This window comes from Sturnus vulgaris, chromosome 9, assembly GCF_052056855.1.
Source record: "Sturnus vulgaris isolate bStuVul1 chromosome 9, bStuVul1.hap1, whole genome shotgun sequence".
NCBI classification, from domain to species: domain Eukaryota; kingdom Metazoa; phylum Chordata; class Aves; order Passeriformes; family Sturnidae; genus Sturnus; species Sturnus vulgaris.
In genome coordinates, this window is record NC_142251.1 from 17,228,980 (window position 1) to 17,241,739 (window position 12,760).

Sequence of the window (12,760 nt, forward strand, 5' to 3'; positions counted from 1 at the left end):
CAATAGTGCTGCTGAATATAGAGCTAGAGTAGTGATTAAAGCACACCTACAAATGCCTTTCTCATTTTATGTGAATTTCATTGTATGTAGTAGTGGTGTGTCTAAAGGAAAAAGACAAATGTTGCTGTATGTAATGATTACATTTTGGTATAACTTGATCATTGTATGTATGCATGTGTGTAAATATATGTAATGCAACTTTGTTGTGGTCACTGATTTAGACCCATTTCTATGTGTATATTTAATATTTTTCCATTATGTTTTTTTGTATTACAGTAGTATTTAGGTAGGAGAAGTCTCTCGTGACAATTCTAAAAATAGAGGTATTGCATGAACAAGACAGCAAAGAAATAATGGTACAATACTGGCCAGAATTGTAAAATATGCATCATAGCAAACTATTTGTCAAATCATTGTTCTCAAAAAAAACTTCAACAGGAATTTTGAATAAAACTATGGTTTTTCTATGCATAACGCATTTTGAATGAGATTACAAAGGAATTTTGTAAAATCTCTGAGCATGATACATGAAATGAAGGTCAATATTTTAGTTTAATGTGAAGACAAATTTAAAAGGCCTTTAAAGAAGAAGACAAGCACTTTATTGTCTGGGAAGGGGGGAAGATAATTTAATGAACAGAAAAATGGTTTGTCTTTGGAACATCCTATTAAAGTGATCTTTAGTGTTATATTTTAAAAGGAAATTGGTGAATTGAGATGGAACATACCAAGGCTGACGATGGAGCAATAGTCAGAACAGAGTGAAAAGGATAAACTGGACAGAAGCATCAGTTCTGTGCACACAGGGAAGAGGATGAGTCTTGCAAATGCTATGCAGGTAATATGTTCAGGCACATCTCTGGTTGCCTCACATCTGTCTAAATGAAAAGTGTAACAGTCCAGTTTAGGGCATGATGGAAGAAAATTCCATTTTGTAGAAATTGAGTCAAGGGTTAAGGAAACGTTGAACCATTGGTCAATGTTGAACTTGAACTGATGGCTAAATACCCATATGGAGGTGTCAGATCTATTGATATCCTAGTTTAGTTAGAAAAACATTAATGCAGGAGTTAAACTTTGGAGTTGTCAATGTTTGTAGAAAAGTTTGCTGGTGTTTGGTTTTTTGTGTTGTTGTTGGTTTTTTTTTTTTTTTTTTTTTGGTTTGGTTTTTTTTGTAAATTGGATCATCTGTAGGTGAGGTGTAATGAAATGAAAGACATGGGGAAAAGTCTCCTTTGGAGTCACTGAAGGAAGTTAGAGGGAGAAACAACTGTCTTTTAGCAAAGGTAGTGCAGGACAATAGAAAGAAAAGTAAAAGACGAGTACCAGTACAAGCTGTGCACAGTCTGAGAACGAGCTTGAAATTTGATGCTTTTGCTGTCTTTCAATTTTGTCACTCAGCAACAATGAAACAAGATTTTTGTCTTGCCTTGGTGTTTTAGTGCTTTGCATTTTTGAATCCCTTAATGTTCTCATCTAGCTCAACTCTGCTATTTTTTAAATCAGGTTTGTACATATTTCAGCATTGAGATCCATACACCACAATATCAACAGTTGTTCTGGTTTTCATTAGAATCAAAATATTTTGCTGGTAGATATTAATTTTTCAAATACAGCTGTAGTTCATACCATTCTTTTTGTACAGTCTTCTAATCTGTTTACTGATACTATTTAGTGTGTGTTTTTCTTGTTCTTGTTTCCAGCTTCTCAATTTGACAATATTCAGTTTGCTTCCTATTGTTAGCTACTTGGTGTTTGGCACTGATTGACTTCCATGTGGTTTTGGTTTCCTAGTCTTCTGTTTATTTAATGTTCAACACAGTATCTTCCAATCCTGACATCTGCAGTTTTACTCTTAACAAGCTCGTTTACTTCAAAGCTTGGCAATTATTGTATCCACTTGTGTCACCATCCAGTGGGATAGTTATTCCTTTGCTATGTACCTGTTTTTCTCAATAATGATCGTTACTAAGGTTGCCTGCTTTGTGTTATTTGGTTGCTCAAATTTGGTATTCATAACTTCACAAATTGATTGCATGATAGCAGAGACCAGAAAGCACTAAGGGTGAAATTCTAAAGAGCATTAACAACAGTTGGAAGCTGTGGTAAAGTGAATTAATGAACAACTGGAAAGGTTTTAACTCCATTAAATCCTTAAGCATAAAAGAAAAGGACCTTTATTACATGTTTAATTTCAGGTCCCCTTAACATAAGGTTGAAATGTATAGATACATGCTTCTAGAACTTTTCTTTTGGCAACTCTATGCCTTCCTTATGCACCTGTGTTCTGATTTCGCAAGTAGCAGATGGAGAGTGAGGAGGGATATAATTTCCAGAAACTTGGTGTGTACCAAGGGAAGAAAGGAGTTTGTGAACAGTGTGGGTTCCAAGTCTCATTAACTATTGTCAGCTACAGCACCAGATGGCATGAGAGGTGTAACTCGGGTGCTTCTGGTGAAACTTCAGCAGTGTAGGTGGGCTTACTACTACTTGTAAGTTGTTTGTCATTATTTTATTACTATTTTATTATCTTTGCCTTTGATAAAAATTAACAGTCATGTGAATTGCCAGTTTTGAAAACAGTAAGTTATGTAGCTTTTGATTGCATTTTAAAATTCTGTAGTGATTTGTGTAAATTATGCTTACTCACCTCTGTACCTCACTATTCATACAGCATTCCTCCTGTATGAATAGTGAATTTCTGTGAGAGTATTACTGGAGCCAGGAGGAAAGTATGGAAAAGGAAGGGCTAAACAGAAGCCGTTTCTCAGCAGTAACTAAGAGATGGATGTTTCCTGTCTACACTACAAGTTGCTAAGTTCTCAAAGGAAAGTCTCAAGAATTGTTCTTTGAGACACAGGAAAGGAACTGTTCGTTTTTAAAGAAATCAGATACAGCTCAGTCTTCTTCGTTTCAGGCTGTCTTAATTAAATTTTGGGGATAAGGAGTCTTTAGAACCAATTGCCATATAAATATTAAAAAAAACCCCAAAAACTCCAGAAAGGAAAAACAAGTAATTGCTGTGACTAATGGAGTAAAATCTTTAAAAATGTGGTCTTAACACTGTACCACATGGTAGTGGAGTGAGGATGGTGCTGCACCCTGACAAACAAGTGGAGTTAAACAAGGCCGTGCTGCACTGCTGAGCATGGGAAACAATGTGCCAGTCTGAGGCACAAGGCTGGGTTGTGTGCAGGACAAGTGAAGGCAGGAGGTGTCATTTCTCATGGTGCATGTTTGCAGAGATCAGGAAAGGGAACGTTTGGAGGTATTTCTCATATCTGTGTCCAAAAATAGCTCTTGAGAGTTTTTACTGCTCATGTACTTTTTCAAGTCAAATCACTGTTCCTTCTACCACTAATTGCCCAATCTGACAACATAACGTTGTACTGTAGCATTTTATGGTCTCGTTCATGGATTCAAAACACAGCATAAAGGAAGTTCCTGTTTCATCACTTGAACAATGTGGTTTGCAGGCTTCCGGACAGGCCTGCGTGTCTGAGGACTCATGAAATGGTAAACAAGCTTGGATTTGTCGTCTATTACTCAATTAACTGAAAAAAATGCTCCAATATTTTGAGCTTTATTCTCAGGATCCTGAGTATTATTTTATGAATAATGTAAAAATAATACATATTAATAACTAGTAGTTATTTATATTATGAGATTCTTAAGTGTGAGCTTGAGATTGTGGTACTATTTCCTGTTCATGTTTGCTGCTGAAATACAGTTTAATATGTTACTTTCTTTTAGACCAGAGGTTGGCGTCTTTCTGATCTGACGCCTGTGTAAATCTTAAATTATTTGCACTGATGAAGTTGACATTTATAGTGAGTAAGAACAGAATTTGAACACTGCATGAGGAAGAAATGGAAAAGTTGCATTACTGAAACCAAGTTTCCTGTTAGCTTAGCATCCTTGATCTTTTGCAGCATTCATAGCATTCTTTATTACAAAGCAACACAAACACAGGTTTAAATTTGATTTATTGAAAATCAGTTTTGCATAATTATTCAACATCTGCAAGTCTTAAAACATTTAATTCTGAATAAAAAGTCCATTAAGAAAAAAAAGTAATTTATATTCTCCTTTGTAAATTTTATCCAGTCAAAAGCAATCTACTCTTCAAAATCCAAGTACAATGTTACTTAACTGCAAGTTTGTACACCAAATCCTTCACCTATCATAAACATATTCCAGCTGCCAAAGTCAACGAACCTTTCTAGTTATTTCTGCTTTCATTTTCTCTAGTGGACCTTGAATGAAGAGCAAATACAGTCAGAGCTCTTAGTTGCAAAACAGTAATTTCTTCCAGATGAACTCTGCCAATTGTTGCATTTTCCTTCTCCCAGAGGAGACACTGAACTGCAGCAGTCCTGTAGCAGGTTAAACTGGGACATCAAATGGTTTTGCCAGTGATGTGTAACTACAGAGAGGCACAGCAGAGCAGCTGGGGAACCCAATCCCTTAAGGTGCCCTTGGAAAACTTGGCAGAGTTATCTGTTGGAGTTCTAAGCTGAAATCTCGACTCTAGTAGCTTGGAGAGCAGAGGTAGATGTCTTAGTCACAGCTTCCCAGAGCTGCTTCAGCAATTTGCAAATAGTTGGAGCATCACACATTGGTGATGCATGCAAAGATAACATGGTATAGTGCTACTGGGAGAGGGACAGGGAAATGGCAGGAAAACATCATTTGCTACTCTAGCTGAAAGAATTATTTTTTCCTAGACATTGTTCTTATCATAGAAATAAGCCTTCTACTTCCAGGCAGTTTAGAATAGAAAGCATCATATGGAAGGAAGATACACAAAACCTTAAAGGGGTACAGTCTTATTTGACACAGCTTGGCAGAAAGATGAAGTAGCTCAACAGCATTTGGAGCCCTCTATAACAAGTTCTGTAATAATTATAATAATAATACTTTTGCTTATAAAAACTATTTAGAAATATTATTGCTAGGTCCTCTGGTCAGAAGTTGAAGTGCTGTTTCTATGTTCTGTAGCCCTTGCTAGCATCTGTTTCATTTGAACAATGTATTTCTTCAATGCACCTATTGACCCTGTTTTTATTAATAAAACAATATTTAATCACAGAAAGTTTCAAAGTTGCAACTCTGCCATTCATACAGATGACCCCATAACAGGCACAACGCTACTACATACAATTTTTTAAAAACACTTTTTAAAAAAGTGTTTTTAATAAAGTTTAAAAAAAACTCTTAACGATGAAATGTAGTTAACACATTTATACAAGAAATTCTAATGACTTGGCACATTGTAAAAATTATTAACTTGAAACTACTAAAAATAAGTTCATTCTCATGCACCGGGGTTTTGGCAAAAACTATACCCTCACTACACTGTTAAAAGCCACTTCATCCAGGTGTTATGAATTTCTGATTTGGTATTAGCTTTGCCTTAGTGATACTACATATTCAGTTGATTTTAAAACTTACTCCTCTTGTGATTTGTGCCTTATTCAGATGAACAGCTAGGTACAGAAACATGGGTTATATGAAGACTGTAATTATGTAACTGAAAGACTTTTAGGGTGAGCAAAAGGGAAACTTTAGGTGAACAGCTTTGGTTTTATATGCCCATGTAAGTCAACTGACTGTTACATTAGTCATATTTGTAATAAAAATAAAGTGGAAAATAAGAGGGATTTTGAGACTACAACAATCAGTGTTTGTTTTGGCATATCATGACACCCCCACCTTTATTAAAAGGAAAAAAAAAGAGAAATTACTTTTTTAAAAAAAATTATCTATTACATGAGGTTACAGTAACTAAGAATTTGCAGGTCATACTTCAAAGTGTGCCAGTATTTTTATACCGTGTAGTCACTTGTCCCATGTAACAGCCAAAAAGGAAAATAAGATTGTGCAACTACAGGACAGAAGGATTTATGAACAAGAATTGTACCTATGTGCTCCAATTGTTTTTCAAAACTGCCTCAATTTCACATTGACAGTGCTTTTTTTAAAGTGCTGATATTAGTCATCTGCTATAAAAAGAGATCTCATGTTCTTACATAGTTAGCCCAGTGTTTCTCCATGATGCCAAAGAAACAAAAACTGGGGATTTTTAAAAACATATAATTTTGAAGAAAAATGACAGTAACTATCAATCCTGTAAACGTAGGCACATGTAAATTTACTCAGTATTTAACAGCAACTAAACCAATGTCTAAGTTACTACTTAAACTTTTATGTGAAAATGAAGAAAATGACAGTTATATTAACATTACTTTGCATATGCACCAAGTGTGCTATGCATAAAGTAGGCATTAACAATCATTAACAAATCCTACAAGTACAAAAAAATAGTTAGTAGCATTTGGAAAAATGGGAGAGCTTGGGAGGAAGGCATTATGTTCATGTTTAAAAAACAAAAACAACAACCCACCACAAAAAAACAACAGAAAACCCCCAAACACAAACACCAGTACTATCACATCCAAAAAGCCCAACATGAATTGCAAACCTGATTTTTACTGTCTGTTCAAAAGAATCTGAAAAGTCTTTATTTTCTTTACTGTAGGTTATTGCTCCCCTTCTCCCCTATACCTGTTATATTGTTACCATCATAATATGAACATTAAGGAATATTAAGTTCTACTTTTTCTCTTGTCTTCAAAGAGACTTTTCAACATGTAAACCTGAACAGCTGATACCACCACCATTACTCCCAAGTTGACCATGGACCAGAAATTCACTCTGTCAAAGTTGCTTTCTTGTATGTTTCGGTCACGAGCCTCAAATGCTCTGAGCAGGGTCTGAATCTGGACGCTTTTGCTTAATCTGGCTTTGACACTGTTGATGGATTCCTGGTAAGTAACAAAAGAATATTTTTAGAAAAAAAACCACCTAAATTAAATGTACAGCTTGTAGCATATACAAAATCATTAATATTGTATTACCACCTGTAATTTAATTTCTTGACAAGTGGTGTGTTAATTTCACTTGAAAATACATCATCACAGTTTTTATTAAGTTGTCTAGCCTGTTTATTGTGTATCACTTAAAAAGATGTAATTAATATATCATTAATGTTCTGTAGGGGTTTTTTTCTCTTATAGGTAGGGAGGTAAGAGAAAAACCTATTTGGACAAATAAAAAGTAGTGAATCTGCAGAACTAATCTCAAATGAGATTATGTAGTAGCAAGCAAATGTAGAGTTTTTTCTGCTGCATAATAAAGTTAAGGAGTTTTTTAATGGAAACTACCATCTGTAGCAAAAGAAAAGCACAATAATGTTATCTTCCTGTCTGCTTCTGGTGTTCCTACTGTAGTGGCTATAAACTGCTGTTTCAGCCTTGATACAAAAGCAGAATTTTGGCAATAAATCTTGAATAGGACAGCTAGAGGTCCTAGAAATGACATAAGAGTGTTACCCTGAACTAGAGGAAGTACCTGAACACTCCAGCCATCACAACAGCAGCTCAAGATTCACACCTTACTCTGCACTTGCTAAGTAAACAACTGGTTCCTATGATCTTTTGAAGTTTCATCCACCACATAACAGATACTGACAACATAAAAGCTGATCTCATGAAGTGCTGAATTATGTTCTTGATATAATTATGGATCCTGTAGTAACTTTTAGTGAGAAGAGTAACATTTGCAGTAAGAGGAGGGTAATAATTAAAAAAGCAACCCGAAGTCATACAGTTAAATCCAGCAGTAGCATTTTCTCTGTTTCATATTTAACAAAAATATTTCAAAATACCTATTCTGGGGAGACAAATAATTTTATGACGATAAAGTTCATTGTTGCACAATAAGGAAAATTAACACCACACAACAGTTTTAAACACAAGACATAATTCCTTATTGTTGCCAGATATGTGTTTTCATTAAGGAATTAAACTATTGAGTACTTACAGTAGTCCTCACAGAGCTTGCAGGGAAAGTAATACTTGGCAAAGTAAACAACAGGATCAAATACTAACCTTAACTTTACAAAAATGACCTACTTTATAAGATTTTCAAGGCTCTCAAAGATTAAGTTCTGCATTTCTTTTTCTTTTGGAAGAGATACCAGTATGTAAACAAGTATCAAACCCATTGAAGTATTTTTTGTGATTAGTGTGAGTGGGATTTTCTTCACAACTTCACATATAAATTTTGCTTTGTTCTAAGTGTCTTGATTGCCAATTTTAAAGATCTGGTCAGATTTTTGGATTCTTTATTTGGTTTTATTATTATTTACAAATGTTATAGACCCAGAAAGCATTTTAAACATTGTTTGTTTATTTAAAAATCTGCATTGTATTTATGGCAATAAATAATATATAAACTGTAATTTTCTACATGATGTATTCACTAAGTGTAAGTAAGCAGATGTTGAGGTTTTGGGTCTTTTTTTTTTAAGATAGCTATTGTCTGTAGCTATGATCAAACAAGTAATAGCTTACTGCATCCTACCAAACATAAAGAACAGTTGTACTGGAGCACCAAGCAATCCTTTGCTTCTACAGTAATCTCAATATTTAATGATCATAAAGGGAATAAGAGCTTTGACTCAGCAGTAATCTGAATACTACAACAAACAGGCTCAGCATACAGTTTAAGCAAACATAACCACTCCATGTCTGCAAAGATGAACCTGCAGTTTATGCAAATTAGCTCTTATTCTGTTTATCAGTTTGAAAAGGTGTAATAAAATTTGGGGGAAAAAATATAGTAATATCTAATTTAGTGAAGATAGAAACAGTAATCCATACTTCTGCAAAGATGTGATGAAGAGGCTAACACAGTACTTTATCTTTAAACATTGATAAAAATTATGCAGCAATTTCAACTACATCATTGGGGCTAAATAATATTTTAATGCTCAAAGTGTTAATTTCATTGCTGCTAGGGAAGAATGTCCCATTTTAGCAGTAGGAAGAAAGGAAGCTGAATTGGAAGCCAAGTGACTGAGAGCTAGGCAGTTTCTTCTTGCTGATGAAGGGCCTATTCTGAAATGTTCTTCAAGTTTCTGTGTGCAAACAAGAGATCCATGGTGCTAGACTTCCTGTACTAGTAAAAGCAATTTGTGGAACTGGAATACATTCCAGGATGATACAACAGACCAAGGCAGAATGGCTACATGACGTTGAGTTTTTTCCAAAATGCTCTTACATTGAATAGAATGAAATATCAAATACTAACCAGAATATCCTCCAGTTTCATGTCTAGGAGATCTGTGCCTGTAACATACTTCTTCCAGTCTTCCTCATCTTGACCATCTTCTCCCATATTGTCCAGGATCAATTCAAAGAAAATCACCTTTTCAGAAATGGTACTAAATGTGTTGTCGAAGCAGAACATGTAATCCCCATCTTCTGTTTCCACCCTGTGTATAAAAGCAAAACATGATTAACTACACTTTCTGTGCTGGTTCTCAAAAAGTCAGTTTTTGTAAACAAACCTTTCCTTTAAGATTGACAAGTGTGCACTTAGAAATAACCAAATCTTCTTTTGGTATAAAAATAAGAACTCTAAAGACACCTTACAGATTACACAGTCAGAGCAAAACAATCCCACTGACTCCAAAGGCTCAAAATGATGCAGACAGTTGCTTGCTTCCGTTTCTTTTCAGGGATTTTGAATCATTGCTACTCATTTAAAAAAATGCACAAGAAGTGGAATTCTTATGCTATATAGTAAAATTACAGCAAATATTACATATTTTGACAACAGGATTGGAAAAATAGGGTACTTGTCAGCTTCTTATTTCACATGATCTTTTGATATGAGATATGGAGAACTTTTTAAACCCCATAATAATTATTTTTATCCACTATCATTAACAGCTATCATTAAAACAAAAATACCCTTCACTTCATGGTACAATTCATGTAAAAAGCATTCAGTGTTTATAGAAAGAAAATTGGTATTACCAAACTATTATCTTTCCTATTAGAAAGACTTTTGTAATACTTAGGAATAAAAAGTACTAAACCTTCATTTAGTTATATTTTCTGAAGGATCCGGAAAAGCTATTTATGTAAGACTTCTGAGTTTGAAGATTTTAAACTTACGTATGAACTCCATCTGATTTTCTTTCATCAAAAACTAGAGTTTCACCTTTCGGGGACAGCAGATGAAAATCAACATCTAATCCTGCTCCATCCAGAACCTGTGAAACAAAACAAAAATAACCAACCTCGGACCAGTAAAATTCCTGACTGCAATGCTGACAGCAACATTTTTAGGGATGGCAAATGTTTTTAGGTAAGGGAACCGACAAATAAAGAATCTGAAAGATTAATCTGTCTGGATGAGCTGACACCAAATGAACTGGAAACAGATGAAAAAATGGCTGAACCTAAAAGCATTTTAGCAATTTCAGAATCCTAAACTAAATGCGATCTAAATCTGCCAGTCTGGGCTTGTACCGAACCATTCCCTAATTACTTTTATCAACAGGCAGGGTTAGACAATCTGTAAAAATACCAACAAGAGATGACTAAATCTGGCATTTCTATGGCTGATGTCACTGATTGCTAAGTACCTGCACTACTCCCATTTCAGTAGTAGAATTGTTCTAACAAGTCACTTTTCTGTATATACATGTTACACATATTTGTACACTATGTGCTGTCACCCCTAAGATCTCTTTGTTGGGTGAATTACCAGTGTTGAAGACAGGACCAAACCCCTTATGCCAATCACAGCTGTACCACAAGACCCTCTCACTTTCTGATGCACACTTAAGGTCTGAATTCTGCCAGGGCATTCTCTTTTCCCAAAGGTAGAAGGAATTGAAGACTTTTATCTTCCTAAATTCTCAGGGAATGTCTACAGCATTACAAAGCTGTGCTGTTTTAACTGTGTAACACAGCTACAGTTGTATCACCACACCTATTGTGTTGTAGCAATTATTTATAGGGAAGGTACTAATTGCATAAGGGGGTGGAGAGGGATCGTTTTTATGACATTACTTAAGTCCATGCTAGGGGAATTTTTTGTTTTTTTTTTTTTGTTTTCCAGTGTGCTCTTTGAGTATAGCAGACTGCTCCTGCTGAAAAGGAGGGCAAAGTTTACACTGACTCAAACTGACACTGAAGACTTACCAAAAAAAAAAAGGATAAAGGACAAAAAATTACTAGCTAACAGCTGATCAAATTAAAAACCATATATAGTGACATATCATTAGGGCTATAATCCAGTCTAAACACCCAGAAAAGAACCTTTGTATTACCATAGTGTCTACCTTGTGTCTTTGGAGGATGACCTCCATCCTATCTTAAATATTCTTATGCTTTAGCCACGAATATAATTAAGTACAAAAGAAATCTATTTGCAGCAATATACAGATCTCCTTTTCTACACATTCAAATAGAAGACCAAACCATTACTATTAACAGTAGTGCTAAGACATTTATACCTGAGTAGAAACAGGTTACATATATAATGTTATACACATTAGTCCTTTCTAAAATAATGTCTTTATTTAGCTTATGGTAAAACTAAAATCCTACTCTGTGCAAAATAAACTTCTGTTTGGCTTAGACAGGGCTCTAAAGAAAGCTTGAGCACCTCTCTTTCATTCTTGTTCACTTCTGCATGTAGCAGTATTAGAAATTAGAAAAAAACACGAATTCCAGCTTTGTCTTTCAGTTGGGAAACAGAGGGGAAAAATAGATAGAGGGCGGAGAGAGACAGATCCTGGTCCACTTCGAGGCACAGTGATAGGGTGGGAGAATATTCAGTGCAGCTTCCCTCACTGTACCTATTTTACAGAAAAAAAGTCTTTGTTTGAAGGAGGAAAAAGAGTCTGAGATCGAGATCTGTTCCAGACATCTCGGCTCTTCCTCAAGAAAGACATCAAAATCTGAATGATAGTCTGTTAAACTGGACTGTTTCTGTAAAACTTTCGTCATTGAGATGAAAGGTGTTTAATATCAGCACAGAGATAGGCAAGTACGGGCTCTGTGCATCAGCACAACATTCCTTATGCTTTAGAGCTACAACACGAGGTCACAACCGTGAACTTTCTACATTCTGCCCTTTTAAAGGATGGCGACTTGAGCTCTTCTAAAGTAGAAACAAAAAACTCCCCCAAACCACTAAAAGAACGTATTAGAATAACTGAAAAGGCTGGTAAGTTAATTAAGTTAATTTTGAACTCCCGAAGGCAGAACTTCCACCAGTGTACAATTCCAACGTGGCTTTGCGGGCAGAGCTCGGGCTCGGGGCAGGGCACCGCGTTCCCCGGCAGGCGCTGCCCCCAGGGCCGAGGCTGCGGCCTCAGGACGGAGCTGCGGGCAGCAGGGCCGGGCGGAGCCGCTCTACAGGGGACCGGGCACACGGCCCGGACACGGCAGCGCCGCCGCCACGGCGGATGCGGGACCTCAGTTCCCCTCGGGACACCCTGCGGGGAAACGCCCCCTCCCGCCCTGCCCGACCTGGTACTCGAGCTCCAGCGAGGCCTCCTTGCGCATGGGCTGGTAGAAGCACTCCTTGCGGCCGGCGGGCAGCGTGAAGGTGAAGTCGCTGTCCAGGGAGGGGCTGAACTCGGCGGCGCGGGGCGGCGGCAGCAGCAGCGCGAGGCACCCGAGCGGCACCAGCAGCAGCCGCGGCCCCATCGCGGCAGCGCCTCGGAGCGCGGAGCCCCCGCGCGCGCACGCACCGAGGGGCGGGGCGCCCTGGAGGGGCGGGGTCGGCATCGCCCCGCCCCCTCCACCCCGCCGCACCAATCACCGCCCCGGCAGCGCCGCGCCCCGCCCGCCCACAGTGCACCGCGGCGGCGCGCGCTGCTCCCGCCTCC

General features: G+C 37.2%; 1 protein-coding gene across 1 annotated transcript; it reads right to left on the reverse strand.

Annotated features, from left to right (window-relative positions):
- Positions 1-3,969: 3,969 nt before the first annotated feature.
- Positions 3,970-12,661, reverse strand: TMED5 (transmembrane p24 trafficking protein 5). The gene is made up of 4 exons (XM_014884304.2): positions 12,399-12,661; positions 10,029-10,126; positions 9,157-9,340; positions 3,970-6,827 (listed from the first exon to the last, which is right to left on the reverse strand). Exons 1-4 carry the CDS (start codon positions 12,657-12,659, stop codon positions 6,609-6,611), a joined length of 762 nt encoding a protein of 253 aa, XP_014739790.2. The 5' UTR covers positions 12,660-12,661; the 3' UTR covers positions 3,970-6,608.
- Between the last annotated feature and the right edge of the window lie 99 nt (positions 12,662-12,760).

Excerpts from the sequence above, each read along its gene's own strand:
- TMED5 (XM_014884304.2), bottom strand. The coding sequence starts at position 12,659 with ATGCCGACCCCGCCCCTCCAGGGCGCCCCGCCCCTCGGTGCGTGCGCG. Across the intron at positions 10,127-12,398 it reads CGCTGGAGCTCGAGTACCAG|GTTCTGGATGGAGCAGGATT; the intron begins GTCGGGCAGGGC and ends TTTGTTTCACAG. Across the intron at positions 6,828-9,156 it reads TGAAACTGGAGGATATTCTG|GAATCCATCAACAGTGTCAA; the intron begins GTTAGTATTTGA and ends GTTACTTACCAG.